Genomic DNA, 21,332 nt, shown 5'->3' with positions numbered 1-21,332 from the left:
CTCTGGTGATCCATGATTAACTACAGTAACTACTTGTATATTCATGAAATTTGTATGGCACCAATTTTTATACGACCCCAAAAAAATTTTGGGATCGTATAATGGTATGATGTCGTCGTCAGAAGACACATTGGTTTTCGGATAATAACTTTAGTTAAATTGAATAGATCTTTATGAAATTTTTTCAGAAGGTTAAATACCACAAAATGAAGGTTGGGATTAATTTTGGGGATGAAGGTCCCAACCGCTTAGGAATTAGAAGCCCAAAAAAGGGCCCAAAACAAGCATTTTTCTAGTTTCTGGATAATAACTTGTGTACAAGTATTTCAATTGCTCTGAAATTATATCACAATGTTTAAAACTACAAGTAGAAGGTTTGGATTCATTTGCATGGTTATGGGGCCAAAGTTTAGGAATTGAGGGTCAAAAAGGGGCCAAAACAAGCATTTTTCTAGCTTCCAGACAATAATTTAACTTGTGTGTAATTGTATGGATCTCTATGAAATTATACCACAACGTACCATATAACAAAGGGGAGGCTGGGATTAGGTTTTGGGTTAATTGCCCAAAATATGTAGGATTTAGGGGCCTAAAAAGGGCCAAAAAGAAGCATGTTTCTAGTTTCCAAACAATCATGACGATAACTTGTGTTGAAGTGTATGGATCTCTCTGAAATTGTACTACAAGGTTCAATACTACAAAAGAAAGCATGGGAATGAGTTTAAGGGTTATTGCTCCAATGGGGGTTTCAAAAAGTGGGGGGGGTGCGGATTTTTTGTTTACCATTTTTAAAGGGATTCCTTTTTTTTCAAATTTCAAATTTTGAAAAGTTTCAAGAAGAAATATTCAATTGCACAGTATTGTGCAATAGATTTGTTAGATCTTTGACCACATTAATTTTGTGACAAAAACCCATATTATGTAAAAAATTTGATCACAATCCAAATTCAGACAGTATCAAGCTTGAATATTGTGACCAAATTTGCCCACATTGTTCAGGGTTCGACCACTGGGGTCGTATATAGCTGCGCCCTGCGGAGCTACTGGTTTTTCCTGAAAAGGGCAGGGCCTTTAGAAAACAAGGCAGGGCGCCATACCATGCCAAAGCCCCCTTGTAGGAAATACTACATGTATTTTATGTAAATATGTCTCTAATGCATATGTTATTTCAGTATTGCTTTTGAATAAAATTAATGTGGCTAATTGAAACACCAAGTTTATAAAATTTCAACAAAACAACTGAATGTCAAAATTTTTAACCTTAATTTTCTCAAAAACAAGTACAGTATCCTATATGCTTCATTTCATGGCAATTCAATATGAAACTGCATTGACTCCCCTTAAATGTGTTTTCTTAAACATGTTTTACATGATTTGCATAATTTACATGATTTTTAGTTCACCTGGACCGAAGGGCCGTGAGCTTTTCTCATCACTTGACTTCCACTGTTGTCGTCGTCCGTCGTCGTTAACTTTTACAAAAATCTTCTCCTCTGAAACTACTGGGCCAAACTTGGCCCCAATCATCATTGGTGTATCTAATTTTAAAAATGTGTCCGATGACCCGGCAAACCAAACAAGATGGCCGCCATGACTAAAAATAGAACATAGGGGTAAAAATGTAGATTTTGGCTTATATCTCTGAAACCAAAGCATTTAGAGCAAATCTGACATGGGCTAAAATTGTTTATCAGGTAAAGATCTATCTGACCTGAAATTTTCAGATGAATCGGAAAACTCGTTGTTGGGTTGCTTCCATTGAATTGGTAATTTAAAGGAAATTTTGCCGTTTTTGGTTATTATCTTGAATATTATTATAGATAGAGATAAACTGTAAACAGCAATAATGTTCAGCAAAGAAAGATCTACAAATAAGTTACCTGACCAAAATGTTCAGTTGACCCCTTAAGGAGTTATTGCCCTTTATAGTCAATTTTTAACAATTTTCATAAATTTTGTAAATTTTTGTAAATTTTTACAAAATATTTTCCTCTTTAACTACTGGGCAAAGTTCATTTTAGATGGAGATAATTGTAAGCAGCAAGAATGTTCAATAAAGTAAGATCTACAAACACATCTCACCATCACCAAGATCACAGTTTTTTCATGAATCCATCTGTGTTCTTTTGTTTGATGTGCACATAGACCAAGGTGAGCGACACAGGCTCTTTAGATCCTCTAGTTAATATGTACTTGTAACAAGTATCCTGGTGTAAATTATATATTTTTTCTTATGTATATTTATTCTTTCAGATTTGAAAATGTTATCAGAAGATCTACAAGAATCAGAAACCCGATTTACATTCAAGTCTTCTAGAGTTAAAATTATGGAAAGTGACAAAACTTCAAGAGTGGTTAGAAAAACACAATTTGAAAAAGTCAGGATTAAAGGAAGTATTGGTAAACCGGGTTTATCGAGCAATGTCTGGTTACATGGATTCAGAACCAGATAGCTCAGATGAGAGCTTAGGTGAGGATTTAATTCCTGTACATGAGATTTCAAATTGGAAGACACTAGACTTTAGTGACATTCCAAATGGTTTGGCCTCAAAAGATGTAGACGGTTATTTTCTCTACCAAAAGAACCCTACAACAGGAGCAAGATTGCACTTTGACCGACAAATGAAAAAGGCAAAACGACTATGCAATGAAGGGTTTATCAGAGATATACTATATAGTGATTTATCAGACTTTTGCTATATCAAGTCCAAATGTTTACCCTCTATGAAACAGTCTGTTAGTATTGGGACATCTGGCATGACTGCCAAATTTTATAGTTTAAATGTATGCCTAGGTAGAAAATTTGGAAATATCTTCAATGCTAGATGCAACTGTAAGGCAGGTGGGGCTGGTCTCTGTGCGCATGTAGGTGCTTTACTGTATACTTTAGTTAAAACCAAAGATTCATGCACATCAAGTGAGTGTACTTGGGATCGTCCTAGACCTCTGCAGCGAAAGCCAAGTCCTGCAAGAGTCTGCGATATAACTTTTACTAAGACAGAAAAAGAAACAAAAACAAAAAAAGTCCGACCATATCCTGGAATATACCAAGCTGGACCTATTAAGGAGATTCAGAATGAGACTTTTCTAGATGACATTTTAAAAGGGTTGGAGAATGCATATCCACAGTGTGTTTTATATCAGACACTTAGGTTTGAAAATGCAAATATTGATCCTTTTTTGGAATTGTTCTACCCGGACTATATGTTTTGTGACTCTGTAAGTCTTACACGTGATACATGTGTTAAAGACTTCACACACTTTTTTGACAACCTAAAAGTTACAGATGCAATTAGTCAAACCCTTGAAGAGGGAACAAGAGGTCAAAGTGTCAATACTAATTGGATAAAGGCTCGAAAAAACTTAATAACAGCATCTGATATGGTAGAAGTTTATAAAAGAAAAAAGCTTGTGCCAGACAATTTGTTGAAAAAAATTTGTGGATATGTGACTGTTCCAGATAGGGTCAAGAGCATAAAGTATGGACGCAAATATGAATCGGTTGCTGTAAGTCAGTACATTCAGAAACATACAAAGGAATGTGGAAATACTACAGTCGAGTCTCGTGGACTATTAGTCAACCCCAAATATCCCTTTTTAGGGGCTAGCATCGATTCACTGGTCACTTGCAACAAATGTGGTATTGGCTTAGTTGAAGTAAAATGTCCGTATGGCTCAGACAGTAAAAAGGAACCATGGAGGAATAAAACTCCAATTGAGTGTGCCAAAGATACCAACTTCTGTTGCAATGAAGTAGATGGACAGCTTGAATTAAAAGACACAAGTAATTATATGTATCAGGTTCAGGGTCAGTTAGGAGTGTATGAACTGAACTGGGTAGATTTTGTAATTTGGACTAAAAAAGGTATCAGTGTAGAGAGAATTAACTTTGATGAATCTACATGGAATTCTATGTTGCAAAAGCTCAAAGAATTTTATATTGGTTGTGTTATACCAGAAATATTTACAAGGAGAGTAGAACGGGGGAAACCACTGTATTAAAATTTAACTTGTTAACTACCATTTTGACTATCAGAAACCTACTTTAATATACATGTATATCCAAAATAGCTGATATAAATATAAACAGCAATAAATGTTCCCTTACTTTTTTAAAAGGTGGTACTGAACACCTTGACTAAAATTTATTTGGCTCATTTAATTTTCATAAAATTTTTACAAAATATTAACTTTGACACTTTCATGACTTTGACAAAAATATAAAAATTTCAAAAAAACTTGAACCACACTTTATCAGAAAAAAATCATTGAATATATAGCAGTTTGACAAATATTAATTTTGATCATTGAGAAGCTTATAATTTTTAATTCCTAGTAACTATTAACACATTTGTCCTTTAGTCTTTTTAATACTATACGGTAGTTATCATGGTTATATCATACCACAAACAAATTTTTCTATGACTATTATCTCTCATTTTTTGGCACTTGTATACATGTAAATGAAACAAACATAAAAACATCCAAAAACTTTGATCATGTTGATGGCAATAGTTTATAGCATAAAGTATTATGGAGTAATTCTTTTATTAAGGTAGAAAAGATGTCATTGATGGATGAGTTGGTGTTTTATATTACATGTAAGTGGCAAATATTATCTTTACCTATCATGCATATGGCATGTACATGTATGATATTGCAAATACTCGACATGTCACAGTTTACTCAAATAATTTGTTTGTAAACATGAATTGTTATTATATATATTATTAGTATGGGGCTATGACAGATGTATAAGTTTTACCAAAAACATTATGGGACGAGCCATTGTTTAATGTAGTTTCAATTTTGCTTTATTTGATCAAAGCACTTTTATTTTCATGTCGTCGAAATGATTTATTTCTTATTTTAATATAAGTAGCATTTTCAAATTTTGGAAAGGCTTCAGAGTTTCAGAAACTATATAATAATAACCTCTCACTACACATTTCTTTTATACTGGACCTATATATAAGACTTTCCATTGGTATGTACCAGTTGATTGTGCAGCATTGAGACAAATTAAAGTTCATCTCGAGCTCTTATTCATATTTTTTATTTACTTTGGCAATTTTTTATTGAGGATTATTTTGATTTTTGAGACTTTTACATTATGATTTTTGAAATGAAGTTTTTATGATTTAGGAGTTTTAACATTTATTATTTTGACATTTAAGGAATAACTGTAATATTTTTTCTGTCTATGAAGAAATAACATAAAAAATGTGGTGCACACTGAATAACCCACGTAGCGGGTTATTTTAAAGTGTGCACCACATATTTTGTGTTATTTCGAATAGACAGAAAAAATATTACAGTTATTTCTTATAATTTAATTCTAAATTTCATTTTAAACCGGAGTAAATCATGAAAAAACGTCACGGTCACATGACTATATTATGTCTATGGGCTGATAAACAAAACGACGTCAGCCAATCAGAAGATGCGTTACATCCAAAATCAAATTATTGTAAATTGTAAGAAATATTTTTCCCCCCCATATTTTTGTACTTAAATGAAAATCTTATTATTGCTGTATGACATTGTTTATTAATTGATTTGTTATCATCATTCATCAAAGGTGTTATTGTTAATTAAATTATTTAAACCTTCTTCATTGTTCTTGGTGTTTTATCATGTTTATCATAGATGTCGGAAGATGTGGTATGAATGCCAATGAGACAACTCTCCATCCAAATAACAATTTATAAAAGTAAACCATTATAGGTCAATGTACGGCCTTCAACACGGAGCCTTGGCTAACACTGAACAAAAAGCTTTAAAGGGCCCCAAAATTACTAGACGTGTAGAACCATTCAAGCGGGAAAACCAACGGTCTAATCTATATAAAACACGTATAAATTACATAAACAAACGACAACTACTGTACATCAGATTATGTATGCCTATCAGAACATTGAGTCTAGCTATAGACTCATGATACTGACCTCTTGTCCCTTTGTTCAGGTACAATGTACATGTACATACTATATATATATTTAGCCCCTCTTCTTATCTTATTATATTTGTTGAATGAAACGATTGTATGATACATGACTGCCTGGTCGGTTCATCTCAGTTCCAGGGTTCATTAGTCAAAGTTAAGTTTTCATGGTCAGTATAAATGAAATAAATATTAATAAAAAGATGTGGTACATGATTGCCAATGAGACAATTTTCCACATGAGACTAAATTTAAATGTCACAGAAATTTACAAAGACCTGTATGACCTTCAATAGTGAGTGAAACCCATATTGCCTAGTAGGATATAAAAGGCCATAACCATGCTAACTGACAAATGTAAAACAATTGAAACCAGAAAACTAATGACCTGATTTATGTACAAAATAAAGAAAACAAACAAAAATAAAAGTAGTCATGCCAAAACAAAAGTCCAAGAACCATAACTCTGGACAAAATCATCAGACTTAAGACAAAATTCGAAATTGATAGGAATCGAGTCATTATAAAATTATATACCAAATATCAAATCAATATCTTCAAGAACAAATATATAAAAAAGAGTAAGAAACTGATAAGTCGGACTGACAGATGGACAGACAAACTGTTTACACCTAAAATTTCTCTCCAAAATCAACATCTGTTGAGGATGGACATGGCGGATGAAAGTGAATTTAAAATAAATAAGGCAGGAACTGAATGTTTTTGTCAATCGAGTTGAAATACTTTTTCTTTGGTAATTTTAGGTTCTATGTTAATTAAAGTTTGTAAAATCCAAGAGGGCAATAAAATCAAGAAATGATTAAAAAAGTTTCATCATTTTTATTAACAGGATATAACCAAAAAAAACATAACATGAACACATTGCTTACTACCTTTTGAAAAGAATTCAAAACCGAGATTGACAGTTTTTTTTGCTCTGCAAATAATTGCAGGAAATATAGTTATTAGTTTCTGTCATAAATACAGTTTGTTTTACATTTTTTTTGTCGTTTTCTCCCTCATTTTTTTTGGAGGCTCAGGTTCAAAAAAGATTTTATAATGATAACAAATGATAAGAAAATGAAGATAAATTACTTTCCATGTAAGAGTAACCCTTTTAGAAGGCGTATACCAAAAAAAAATTATTCAAATATCAATAATAATAAATAAAAAAAAATAGTATATCAACACTGTGTTTAACCAGATTTTGTTGCACTCCTGACACTTTCCATTTACAACAGACAGAACAGTTGAAAGAAATTATATGAATTATAAAATGTAGATTAAAGTTTTTAAATAATATAATCATTTGGTAATTAAAGTAAAGGTTATTTCTTTCATATTAGTGTTGATTCTTTTGACAAAAATACACCAAGTCTATATTAATTTTGTTAAAATAAACTTGTGTTTTAATTTTTTTTAAAACAGTTCCCATGATTTAAAATGTTTTATTTTTAATGACAGACATGACAGACATACTGAAAATAACTATATGTATAATTTTAGTCATGTTTTATTTAAGAAGTGGAGGCAACAAATTTGTAAATGCGGCACAAATGAAAATCATTTGCTCTGATAAATGAGCCTCAGATATTGGTAAACGAGAGTTTAGTATATTATAGTTTTTTATTTGCTCCATTTTCATTTCCACAACTATTCTTGCAGAAGCAATGCTATTGGTCTTAAAAAATTCCAGGTGTGACATCTGCTTCTTCGTTGAGACTCTTGGTGGCATATTTAGTCCCACATCGGCTGGAAGCAGGTCTTCTACGGTGAAGCCCTTATCAGCCATAATTACATCTCCTTTGCTAAGTTTTGGCAAAAATTCATCATGTTGCACAATGTGACGATCTGACACATTTCCTCCCCACAGTCTAGAAATGAAAGTTACCATGCCACTTGGTGTTACACCAATCAGTACCTTGAAGGTGTTAGAGTGCTTGTATTCAGACCAAGTCATCCATTGAGCCTTTAATGATGAAGGTTTTTCAATGTAAAATTCAGTGCAATCTACCACAATTCTTGTATCTGGATGCCCAGTGAAAAGTTTTGGCAAGTTACAAACTATTTGTTCTCGTGTTGGCCAGGTTACTAATGATTTGCAATTATCAAATAGAAAGTTAATCCAAGTGTTCATTATACGAGAAACAGTGGATTCAGACACTCTAAAAATATCAGCTAAATGTTCCTGCAAAAGTCCTAGTCGCAATCGCATCATAACCATAAAGAATTCATCAATTGGTCTTAAAAAGCGTTTTCTTCCTGGTTTTAAATTTCCTTCTTGTTGGTAGGATTTTTCACCCATGGATCGGGATTCTCCTTCCCTATAATTCAGCTTATATGCTCCATGTTTAAGTAGTACTGAAAAGAACATCCAAAAAACACTAAAATTAACAAATCCAGTGTAAAATCTCACTTTGGCATTATCATGTTTCACATTTTCAATTGTTATTTGTGGCAAGTCTGTCTGAATGCCTACACTCACAGAATGGATCTTGATATCTGTCTCAATATTGTCTGTTGTTGTACATGTACTTGCATTGGTTGTAAATGTAGTAATTTCAGTTTGTGTACAGCTTGTCCTGAATGAACACGTATTTACTTTGTCAATGTCAGAGGCAATATTAAGATCCTTCATGATACTAATGTTTGGTATTTTTATATTTTCATTTTCGTCTAACTCCGCTGTGTCAGTATTAGTATTTTCTGAATGGACTTCTTTTCTAAAAAGTGGACGACGTGTAGTCACCTTCTTTATTGGCTTAGAAGGAAAGATAGTTGGAATTGATTCATGTGTAAATGGTCCATCAAAATGAGCACTACAAACTCTTGTACTGTCATTAACAATTAAGTTTGCCCTCACATTTTTAAGTCTCTGAATCCACAGTTTTTTAATATGGGCTTTTTTTTCTGACATGGGAATACGGTGAAGTATAAATTTTGTTCCATCTGGTCCTATCTTGTCAGATGTATGACTGCATCCTGCGACACAACAATATTTCTTTCCAGTGCTGAAAAATATAAAAATAAACATGATAAAAAAGGTCATTTTATTATTTTATTTCTAAGCAATCAATGTAATATAATTGGATATGTTGTCAGACAGTTAGAATTTTAAAATAATTTTTATCAATTTTTTTTTCATTGTATTAATATAACTTACTTCTTCTTTTTTTTGGAGGGGGGGGGGGGGGGGGTCAAATGTGTTCAGATAGGTACACAATAGATTGAAAGTTCTGTCATTTTAGCAGAAAAGTTGGCATCCCAATTTATAGCACTTGACTAAAGTGCAATATTACTGCCAGTAACTGACTAACACAATTGATACAGATTAAAGCCAATATAACTAGACATTCAATTTCTTCTTTAAATCCAGTCTAAAAAATATTCCTGAGAGATAATTTCATCCCTCTATAATGGTATAAACACCATATGGTATTGTAGAGGGTTTGTTCCCAACCGGTTCTATAATGACGTACGGTTACGCTTAAAAAGTTTTAAAAAAAACATGTCATTTTGGATTTGGGCTTCTAGTTGCCTTTGGCACTCATATCACATATCAAATATAAATCTTGAAGTAAGATAACGCTATTCATGTCTGCCTTACCTTTTTTTCTTCGTGAACATAGTGGAGGATGCTGCGTTCATCTTAGCTGCTGATGATAGTTGAACGCCCCGGAAGTTATACCGGAATACTAATTTCGGAACGTATACGGAATTACCCCCGGATTTGCTATTGCGGAACAGAGCCATTCACTATGCTGTTGAATATTAATCCTCTCAAAAAAATGTTTGAAGAAATTTTCTTTTTATTTATGAAATCTGAAATGAGAAAAATTTAAACGGCCCTTTTTTTTTCACATCCCCGTTTCCCTTTTTCCAAAACTGATATCAATTCAAATTTCTAATGGAGTTTGCAACAATAACTACTCTTTTAAATACATCATAAAATATTAAAATATAAAATAAAGTGCTTGTTCTCACTGAATGGTAAAGATTGGTTGGTAGTAAAAGTGAATATACATTGTTTATTGTATAAAACAATAAAAAAAACTTCATCAGCAACATTTTATATTGGCAAATTTCCAATGAAGTTATTTACATAAAGTTATTGGCAAATAAAAATAGAAAATGACATCATAGTCATGTCTGGCAAATGTCCAACATACATTATCTAAAAACATTTTAGATAAGATAAGGAAAATAAACAGCTGCGCCATGAGCGCATGATACGCCCGACGTCTTGTGTGGAAGTTTTATGCAATGATCATAAATAGTTTCTGAGAAAGTTTTAAGCAATTACCATTTATTGCTTTTGAGACACGGCGGGACATGTGAACCCCCCCCCCCCCCCCCCCCCCCCCCACCCTGTTTTCTTATTACAAATATCACTAAAATAAAATTTTGAATCAAACCAAAAAGTATACAGATCTTTAGATTAATATAACAAAGAAGTGTGTACAGTTTCAAGCAATAATCATAAATTGTTTTTGAGATACGGCGTGACATGTAAAAAAAAAACCTCCCCTTTTTTACAAAATACTCAATAACTCAAAAATAAAATTTTGAGTCATCACCAAAAAGTATACAGATCTTTAGAATAATATAACAAAGAAGTGTGTAAAGTTTTAAGCAATAATCATAAATCTTTTTTGAGATACGGCACGACATGTAAAAAACCCCTCCCCCTTTTTTACAAAATACTCAATAACTCAAAAATGAAATTTTGAATCATCACCAAAAAGTATACAGATCTTAAGATTAATATAACAAAGAAGTGTGTAAAGTTTTAAGCAATAATCATAAATCATTTTTGAGATACGGCGCGACATGTAAAAAACCCTCCCCCTTTTTTACAAAATACTCAATAACTCAAAAATGAAATTTTGAATCATCACCAAAAAGTATACAGATATTAAGATTAATATAACTAAGAAGTGTGTAAAGTTTTAAGCAATAATCAAGAATCGTTTTTGAGATACGGTGCGACATGTGAAAAAAAAAACACCCCTGTTTTAGTTACAAAGTGCCGTAACTCAAAAAGTTTAAATCTTATTTTCACCAAAAAGTATACAGATCATTTGACCATCATAAAAAACAACTATATTAAGTTTCATGAAATTTAGATAAGTCGTTCTCAAGTTACGGTGCGACATGTTTACGCCGGACAGACAGACGGACAGACGGACGGACGGACAGACAGACGGACGGACGGACACTGGACATTTGTATACCATAATACGTCCCGTCAAAATTTTGACGGGCGTATAAAAAGCTTCATCAGCAACATTTTATATTGGCAAATTTCCAATGAAGTTATTTACATAAAGTTATTGGCAAATAAAAATAGAAAATGACATCATAGTCATGTCTGGCAAATTTCCAACATATATTATCAACTACTATTCTATACAAAGAAAGATCACTCCAATTGAAAATTAATTGCTATTGCACAATATTGTGCAATTAGATATTTCTTGCTATTGTGCAATACTGTGCAATTGAAAATTTCTTGCTATTGCACAATACTTGATATGGAATCCTGATTTGGACCAACTTGAAAACTGGGCCCATAATCAAAAATCAAAGTACATATTTAGATTAAAGAACCTTAGTGAGCACGCTCACATACCCCACGTCCCCACATTGTCATTGGAGAAATTAAATAAGTGTAAGAAAAAAAAATTGTATAAGAAAAAATATTGAATAATAATTTCCTGTCAATATGCACATCAACATAGTATGTCCTTATTATCTACAAAATTTCATGAAATTCTGTTGTGTGGTTTCAGAGGAGTTGAGATGACAAACTGTTGCAGAAGTACATTGAAGCAAGTAAGTTCAAAGAGATGTAACTCCTAGAAAAAAAATTGAATCGTAATTTCCTGTCGATATGCACATCTACATAGTATGTCCTTATTATCTTAAAAGGTTTCATGAAATTCTGTTGTGTAGTTTCAGAGGAGTTGCAATGACAAACTGTTGCAGTAGTACCTTAAAGCAAATAAGTTCAAAGAGATGTAACTCCTAGAAAAAAAATTGAATCGTAATTTCCTGTCGATATGCACATCTACATAGTATGTCCTTATTATCTACAAATGTTCATGAAATTCTGTTGTGTGGTTTCAGAGGAGTTGAGATGACAAACTGTTGCAGTAGTACAATAAAGTAAATAAGTTCAAAGGGGGGTAACTCCTAGAAAAAAAATTGAATCGTAATTTTCTGTCGATATGCACATCTACATAGTATGTCCTTATTATCTTAAAAGGTTTCATGAAATTCTGTTGTGTAGTTTCAGAGGAGTTGCGATGACAAACTGTTGCAGTAGTACAATAAAGTAAATAAGTTCAAAGGGGGGCAACTCCTAGAAAAAAAATTGAATAGTAATTTCCTGTCGATATGCACATCTACATTGTATGTCCTTATTATCTAAAAAGGTTTCGTGAAATTCTGTTGTGTAGTTTCAGAGGAGTTGCGATGACAAACTGTTGCAGTAGTACATTAAGCAAATACGTTCAAATGGGCGTAACTCTTATAAAAAAAATTGAATCGCAATTTCCTGTCGATATGCACAACTACATAGTATGTCCTTTTCATCTGAAAAGGTTTCGTGAAATTCTGTTGTGTGGTTTGAGAGGAGTTGCGATGACAAGAAACAGGACTGACGGACTGACGGACGGACGGACTGACGGACGGACGGACTGACGGACGGACGGACGGACGGGTCAAAAACATTATACCCTCCGCAACTTCGTTGCGTGGGGTATAATAAAGCATATCAAATAAGCCAAAGAATTTAATTTTTGTTAAAATCAAACTTGGTTTAATTTTGGACCCTTTGGACCTTAATGTAGACCAATTTGAAAACTGGACCAAAAATTAAGAATCTACATACACAGTTAGATTTGGCATATATCAAAGAACCCATTTATTCAATTTTTGATGAACAAAGTTTAATTTTGGACCCCCATTTGGACCAACTTGAAAACTAGGCCAATAATTAAAAATCTAAGTACATTTTTAAATTCAGCATATCAAAGAACCCCAAGGATTCAATTTTTGTTAAAATCAAACTAAGTTTAATTTTGGACCCTTTGGACCTTAATGTAGACCAATTTGAAAACGGGACCAAAAATTAAGAATCTGCATACACAGTTAGATTCGGCATACCAAAGAACCCCAATTATTCAATTTTTGATGAAATCAAACAAAGTTTAATTTGGACCCTTTGGGCCCTTTATTCCTAAACTGTTGGGACCAAAACTCCCAAAATCAATACCAACCTTCCTTTTATGGTCATAAACCTTGTGTTTAAATTTCATAGATTTCTATTTACTTAAACTAAAGTTATTGTGCAAAAACCAAGAATAATGCTTATTTGGGCCCTTTTTTTGCCCCTAATTCCTAAACTGTTGGAAACAAAACTCCCAAAATCAATCCCAACCTTTCTTTTGTGGTCATAAACCTTGTGTCAAAATTTCATAGATTTCTATTAACTTAAACTAAAGTTATAGTGCGAAAACCAAGAAAATGCTTATTTGGGCCCTTTTTGGCCCCTTATTCCTAAAATGTTGGGACCAAAACTCCCAAAATCAATCCCAACCTTCCTTTTGTGGTCATAAACCTTATGTTAAAATTTCATAGATTTCTATTCACTTTTACTAAAGTTAGAGTGTGAAAACTAAAAGTATTCGGACGACGACGACGACGACGACGACGCCAATGTGATAGCAATATACGACGAAAAATTTTTCAAATTTTGTGGTCGTATAAAAAATTGTTTAGAACATAAATTAATAACATGAAAATGTTTTGTCGTTAGAAATATATATATAAGTAAAAAATCTTCATCTATGCACACGTACAGAAAAAGTGTGTTAACGCATGCGGAAGAATACCCCAAGAAAGTTTGCAATCTCAAATGCAGAATTACTGGTCCTTGCTCTCTCTCAAGGACGGTTAACTTTGCATGGGACATTGAAGGTTTTGCAGAGAAATATGAATGCCTACTCAAATCCAATCTATTAGAAAACTCAAATTATTACACTTGCACTGCACTGTTATTAACCTCATTTAACGGCCTTTTAATGGTCAAAGAATCCAGCGCTTGTTGTAATCTTTGATTTTTAATGAGATACCATTCACGTGATCGTGATGACGTCAGTGGATACAATCTGAGAAAATGTCTCAAAAAGGACGAAGTTGATCATATTCCTGTAAAATTAAACAATGGACAGTGTTGACAGCAGTTTTCAAGGCAATTCTTAAACTTTAGATATTCAACCGTCAGTTTGAGCCGTTACTTTTTGAAAATAATCAAGTAGAAGATATAAATTCGTCATCCGACATTGACGATCTTTCAAGCAATGCCGATATATTGCTTGAAAGATCAATAATTAATTTCACCAAAAATAAAGAGATATTTCTTAGAAATGTTTACGTTTAACAGGTAATTGAATTACATTTAATAATACAAAAAGAATTGTAAAGAAAAGTAGAATAGAATGATATACAAGTGGATGAAACAAGTGCTTGTGACCACCGTCAAGAACTTGCAGTCATCCGATGCCCAGTACTCCAGTACTCTGATTGATGGATTTTGCTATAGTACTGTACAGCAGATTTTCAAGTTTGTCACAATTGATATAAATGAAATATGCAAGGCCAAGGCTATTTAACTACATGAACTAGTCATTAGTTTAATTCTTTCTTTTTTCTAAAGAATCAGACCAGACTCCAGTATGTACATGTATCACATTGAACATAATTCATATAAATATCTGATAACCAATTTATCTTTCAGCATCATACATTTTTGTATTCTAAGTAAAGAGAAAACAATATCACTCTTTTACTATTGAAAAGAAGATAAGAACATATATCTGTATCAATTAAATTTCATTTTTTGCCAATATTTTATAGGAACAGATATAAGAAATACAACTATGATGAATTTCTGCTGTTTTTAAATCTTACTTTTACACTTAAACCAGTGAATCACTATCTATAGCATGACTCTATGTATGGGGTAAAGTCAAACTTGTAATAAAAAAAAGTACATTAACATTATATTAAAGCATATTGTGTTGAGGGATGAAAAATGAACAACCTTGATAACCAAGCATGAGTGAACCTTAACATGCAAGTAAGGTTAGGTTATACATGCATGACATGTACATTTTGTTTTTACTTTCCTATTGACAAATTCCATTTTCCCAAAAAAATTATGACAAATGATTAAACCTATATAAAATTGTTTAAATAACTGTTCTACCTAATTGATCATGTTTTTTTATCAAAAGATTGAATAATTTAAAAAAAAAAAGTTATGACTATCTATGACATGCTCTATTTAGTCATATTTGTATTGATGGCCTTAAGGTCACATGTACTAATAATGCATTTATAATAACATGACAAGGTGACGGAATTGCACCTTAAAGCCACACAAAAAACAAACAATGCATTATGAAGTGTTTTCTGTGTCAGATTGACAAAACATGTCAAAATACCATTAATATTGCATTTCAGATTTGTTATCAATTTTTTTTATCAGATATTGATCTATTTTCATGTCTGTTTCACATCTTGTAGTTTCTTGCACTTAAATGGCCCTTGATAATCAGATGATGACCTTAATATTTTCTTATATGGTTAAAAAAATACATTCATGTAACTGAACATTTTTAAAGTTTAACTGAAATACTTTTTTGCAATATTTAAACATAGGAATTGTATGAAGCTGCAACCAAATAAATAAATCAGATAAATTGGTCTGATGTTCAAAATATCTCTGGACAGAGGTATGATACTCATAAATTTTGGTAAGCATAGTGAAGTAAAAAGTTTCTGTGTCTTTTTTTATTTCACTTCCAAATGCATGCCCCATTCATCATTTCACAACCTTATGATGTGCTGTATTTTACTGTCTACATTTCAAAACATCTTTAATATCAGCAATATAATTATTCAATGTCAATTCAAGTGCTTTTTAATTCATTCAGAATCTATATTTCCTGTATGTAAATGCTATCATTGTGTATGAGACATGCTATGTTCACTATGAAAATATTTGTTTTCATTGATATTCAATGTAACAAGTTCTATGATTTTAACACATTTTTATGTCTTTTTACTGTATTAATATCAAGAGATTCAAGACACTTTATAAAGTTTGTATCAATGTGTTGTGTTTACCTTTAAATCCAGGTGTGCTATATTTTGACTATGTAAATGTTCCACACCATCTAGAATTTGTTTGATAAATGCTGATGCCTCTTCTTCACTTAAATGATCCTTTTCTGAAATATAGTCAAACAATTCTCCACCAGACACCCTGAAATAAATATGAAAATCTGGTGATTGTTTGAATATGATTGCACATTGTGTGAGTATACTTTTTAAACTGATTATTTTTTTGTGTTTACCAATTTTGCCATAAAAGATATTTTTGGAGAATAATATTTTGTTTATTCTAACTTACTACACCAAATTAGAATTTCATTGGCTAATTGAACATACATTCATGGAAGGCAATGAATATGAGAAAGACTTTACATCAGTACTCTGTTTAGAAATACCTGTGAAAAGTGTCACAGACAGACAAGACAGACAGACAAACAGAGATACTGCAATATAGCCTGACATCCTAGATTGGTGTCCAGTGTACCTATACATATTTAATAAACATTCCAGTACGTTAATATCGTCTTTTAAAGTAAAATAAATGAAGATAGGAAGTGTCTTTCAAGATGATTAACCTTACTTTCTAAGTAGTTCTTTTTCTGCTTTCCTTTCATCTGTTTTGTAAGTTAGTTGAGCCACAAGAAATTCATCATTTTGAAATAGAAAGTTATTACTCATTTTTTCAAACAAATGAATCCAGAAACAGGGAGAAATCTTTGAATCTCAGTCCAAGCTGGTCTTTAAACTTTCTAAAACTTTCTCATTAGCAAACCATCAATAATGGCAATATACATCAAAACCTAACAGTCCAAATATACCTCAACGCTCATAGCAAATAGTTTTTAAGCTTTATCTGTCAGAAAGATCTTTTTAGCTTTTAATTTACAACCAAAATAACATGAAAGCTTACTGCCTAAATACATGAGACAATAAGCATCTGTAATACTTACAATTCTAACACCAATATAACTTCTAGCCTAGTCTCATAGACCTCATAGAGATGTATTATGTGAGGATGATCAATCTGATGGAGAATGTCTACTTCCTTTCTAATGTCCTCCATCTTTGCTCCTCGTCGACCTCCCCCTCTCCGCTTTCGTATGAACTTGGCGGCATATTCTGTATTTGTATTTTTTTTAACACACTTTTTTACAATTGCAAACTTCCCACTGAAACGAGAAATAGTTCATTCTATGAAAATTGCAGTTATTTCTTTATTAAATATATATAAGTAACTCATCAATCAATAGCATATAAACAACAATTATGGTGAGGAAAAAGATATCTTCATCTTAAAATAGTCAATTTTAAAATGGTCTAAATCAAGATAACTGTGCTGTTTTTTTGTGACACTAATCTTTTTAACTACTAATTATAAAGCTAGTTTTTTTACCGCTAGACATCTTTTTAGTTTGAGGTATGTATTTATTTGTTGTTGGGTTAAATCCTCGAGATTAAATCAGACTAATATGTCTTTAATATCCAAATTACCCACTTTTCTGGACTTCAAGTTTGGACAATTTAGATCTTGATATATTATATTGACACCTAGGCCTGTTTATTGTTGTACACCTTTTTGTTTTTGTGTCTTTTGAGTTATTCTATTGCCATATAGGTACCCAAGATCTACTTTATTCATATTCTTGTCTTTTCTACTTTTGTTTGGCATTGCTCGTAATAATTTGTTAATGAAACATATAACAAAAACGTTGCAACCGCAAACACTCAATCAAGATCATAAATGAGGTAATTACTATAATAAGTATGATGAGCTGCAGAGAATAGACTGAATGAGGACAGGCTGGTTAAAGATTCAATCTACAGCAATGAATAAGATTATACTAAATGTTTGTACAGATACAGCAATGAAGGAGATAATACTGAATGTTTGTACAGACACAGCAATGAATGAGATTATACTGAATGTTTGTACAGACACAGCAATGAAGGAGATAATACTGAATTTTTGTACAGACACAGCAATGAATGAGATTATACTGAATGTTTGTACAGACACAGCAATGAATGAGATTATACTAAATGTTTGTACAGACACAGCAATGAATGAGATTATACTGAATGTTTGTACAGACACAGCAATGAATGAGATTAAATACTAAATGTTTGTACAGATACAACAATGAAGGAGATAATACTGAATGTTTGTACAGACACAGCAATGAATGAGATAATACTGAATGTTTGTACAGATACAGCAGTTGAAAAATCCTATGCTAATCAAGTATGCAATACACAAATTTCAATGGAGGAAAGGGTTAAGAAAAAAAGACCAAAACACAAAAACTTAACACTGAGCAATGAACCATGAAAATGAGGTCAAGGTCAAATAAACCTGCACAACTGACATATATAGATCATAAAATATTTCCATACACCAAATTGAATATAGTATATGAAAAAAGACCAAAACTCAAAAACTTAACTTTGACCACTTAACCATGAAAATGAGGTCAAGGTCAGATGACACCTGCCAGCTAGACATGTACACCTTACAATCATTCCATTCACCCAAAAATAGAAGACCTATTGTATACAGTATAAGAAATGCTTATTTGGGCCCTTTTTGGCCCCTTATTCCTAAAATGTTGGGACCAAAATTCCCAAAATCAATCCCAACCTTCCTTTTGTGGTCATAAACCTTGTGTTAAAATTTCATTGATTTCTATTCACTTTTACTAAAGTTAGAGTGCGAAAACTAAAAGTATTCGGACGACGACGACGACGCAGACGACGACGCCAACGTGATAGCAATATACGACCAAAAAATTAAAATTTTTGCGGTCGTATAAAAAGTATGACATGAAAATCTTCATGGAATACTATTTATCAAAGTTTTGAAGTGAGACCACTGTGTTATAGTAATCCCAGTCTGAAACAATGTTTTATGAACATATCAACATGCCATGTTCTATGGATTAAATTAATTTAAGATTGCTATCATTTTTTATATTTACAATCATCCATGTCATATGAGTCACAAAATGTGAAGTTACTTTACAGCTGCACATTATTTGTGCATTGCCTTAGAGACAATTTTATTGAAAAAAGACAGAAAGTCCTTTAGGGATAGTAACATGTTGTCGTTCATGTATATATATCAATTATATAATAAGTCATAGTATAAAGTTTTGAGTGACTAAATGAACTGCAAAATAATTTGTTATTTTTCAATGTCATTATCTAATTTCAATTAATTGGAATTGGAAAAATAATCAATACTCTAGTTCATGAAAAGCTTGTTCGCGACCTAGAATTCTGAGTGGGTCAAGCGTTTAATTAAAATTCATGCGAGAATATGCGAGGTTTGGATGAACTGGGAGCAAAGTCATATATCATGTATACATCAATATTCGATGTTTATTAGGACGCCCGCCACTTTCCCGTTTACCTGTGAAGTCGTTGAGTGTCATCTAATTTTTGTTTGTTTATGTTTATGTTTATATATATAATTAATAAAGTTAAAAAAAATTATCGTGAAAAATTTCGAGACCCAGTGTTTGAAAATTACGGGAGAAAATTGGGAAAGAAATTTGAAGTTAACTTGAAAATTAGGGCTTGCAAATAACCAAAACGAAATGTTTGATAAAGATGGAACGAGGTCCTACATTATTCCCTGGAAGCTGTTAAGAACTTTGAGGAAGTTTATGTGCAGAAAGATCATCTTTGGCGATTGAGAATAATTTCCAGAAACATGCTGGCGTAATGGAATTAATTGCCAAAACAGTATATCATACAACGGTGACACTACATAATTTATTCTCTTTAGCTTGTTTCGGGAGAATATAGATAAAGAATTTAAACCATATGATTGTCATGTAAAACAGAGCTTTTTGAAAAGTTGTTGCTGGTCATTATTCATGATATTATCGATGTATTCAATTAAAAATAACCATGGCTTCATAAATGTTATGTTTTCAATATTGTATAAATAGTCTGATCTTTTTTCTATAGTGATTGTAATATAACGATATTTTTTTCACATTTAGTATCATTTTTCTACCTATTAACGTGAATACAAAAATAAATATACGACAGAACTGTTCATTAAAAATATGTTATCAAATGCAAAACTATATCTATGTGTGAAAATTTACTTTCTGAAGATACAACAAAAAAATATAAAGTATCTTTTATTCTGTTTAAGATCTTATTAAATCTCATTGAAATTAATTAGATATTCTGTATACGATATTGTGTATGCTTCACAATATATCAAAATAAAATGCTGAACGACCCAGATTCCCCTCCTTTCAAAAATTGTCAATATCTGATGCATTTGAATAACACTCAATAAACTTTATGTAAATTTAAAACACACATGCAATCAGGGCTAGCTTTTTGAACATATATTTTAATGGTACCTAACTGTCAGAACATGATTATGATTATTAAGGTTATATTAATTATGTCTAACTGTCGCCTGGTGAGATTAATAGTTTAAGGTAAAACTTTATGATACCATATGGCCTAGGTGTTGATTGACTTTTATTTTTATGACCTAAAATCAGTGCCTAAGATATGGTAATGAAATAGCACTGTACCTTCTTGAATATATAGAGGATCTGCTAAGTGAACATTACAGCATGAATCTGTCCATTTTTGCGTGAAGGTACACTCAAAGTCAGGTGACATATCAAACCGTTCCTTTTGTAATTAAGATTAATTAAGATAATGGTCAAATAGACTGTTTTAATATGTCATTATAATCTTCAGCTTTAGAAGAATGTAACTAACTTTGTATTTATAAACGATATAAACTAGTATTTGGTTTTGAAATATACTTAGATTTTCATTGTAATGTATCTAGTATATTATCAAAATTGCGTAGCGGCACACTTAGATTAAATGTTGAAGTTGGTCGTTATCTCAATTCTCAAAGAGAAAATAGAATTTGTATATGTTGCAATATGAATTTTTTGGAGGACGAATATCATTTTGTTTTATCATGTCCAACGTATAAGATATGTGCGTATAGAATTTTATATTTATTCTACTGTTCTTGGCCAAATCGGCACAAGTTAGATAATATTCTAAATCTCTGACAGTAAAACTATGCAATTATTTAAATGCAGCTTGGGAAATTAGATCACTTTTATTGTCATAATATTATTGTATACTCTGTAACATCTGTTCTCTGCTGTCTTTTGTTTGTCATATATTGTATATATTTTCGTTTGCCATA

At 31.9% G+C, this 21,332-nt stretch overlaps 1 protein-coding gene across 2 annotated transcripts in view; it reads right to left on the bottom strand.

Annotated features, from left to right (window-relative positions):
- Positions 1–21,332, bottom strand: part of LOC139521907 (death-associated protein kinase 1-like) — a 171,033-nt gene that overhangs the window by 113,144 nt on the left and 36,557 nt on the right. For both annotated transcript variants that reach the window (XM_071315621.1, XM_071315622.1), the window contains exons 2-3: positions 17,080–17,298; positions 16,142–16,280 (exon numbers count right to left, since the gene is read on the bottom strand). In XM_071315621.1, coding sequence (XP_071171722.1) covers positions 16,142–16,280; positions 17,080–17,298 — 358 coding nt within the window. The remainder of the gene's footprint in view (positions 1–16,141; positions 16,281–17,079; positions 17,299–21,332) is intronic.

The sequence above is a fragment of the Mytilus edulis genome, chromosome 4 (genome assembly GCF_963676685.1).
Source record: "Mytilus edulis chromosome 4, xbMytEdul2.2, whole genome shotgun sequence".
Lineage (NCBI taxonomy): Eukaryota > Metazoa > Mollusca > Bivalvia > Mytilida > Mytilidae > Mytilus > Mytilus edulis.
This window is presented reverse-complemented; position numbering and strand designations above follow the sequence as displayed.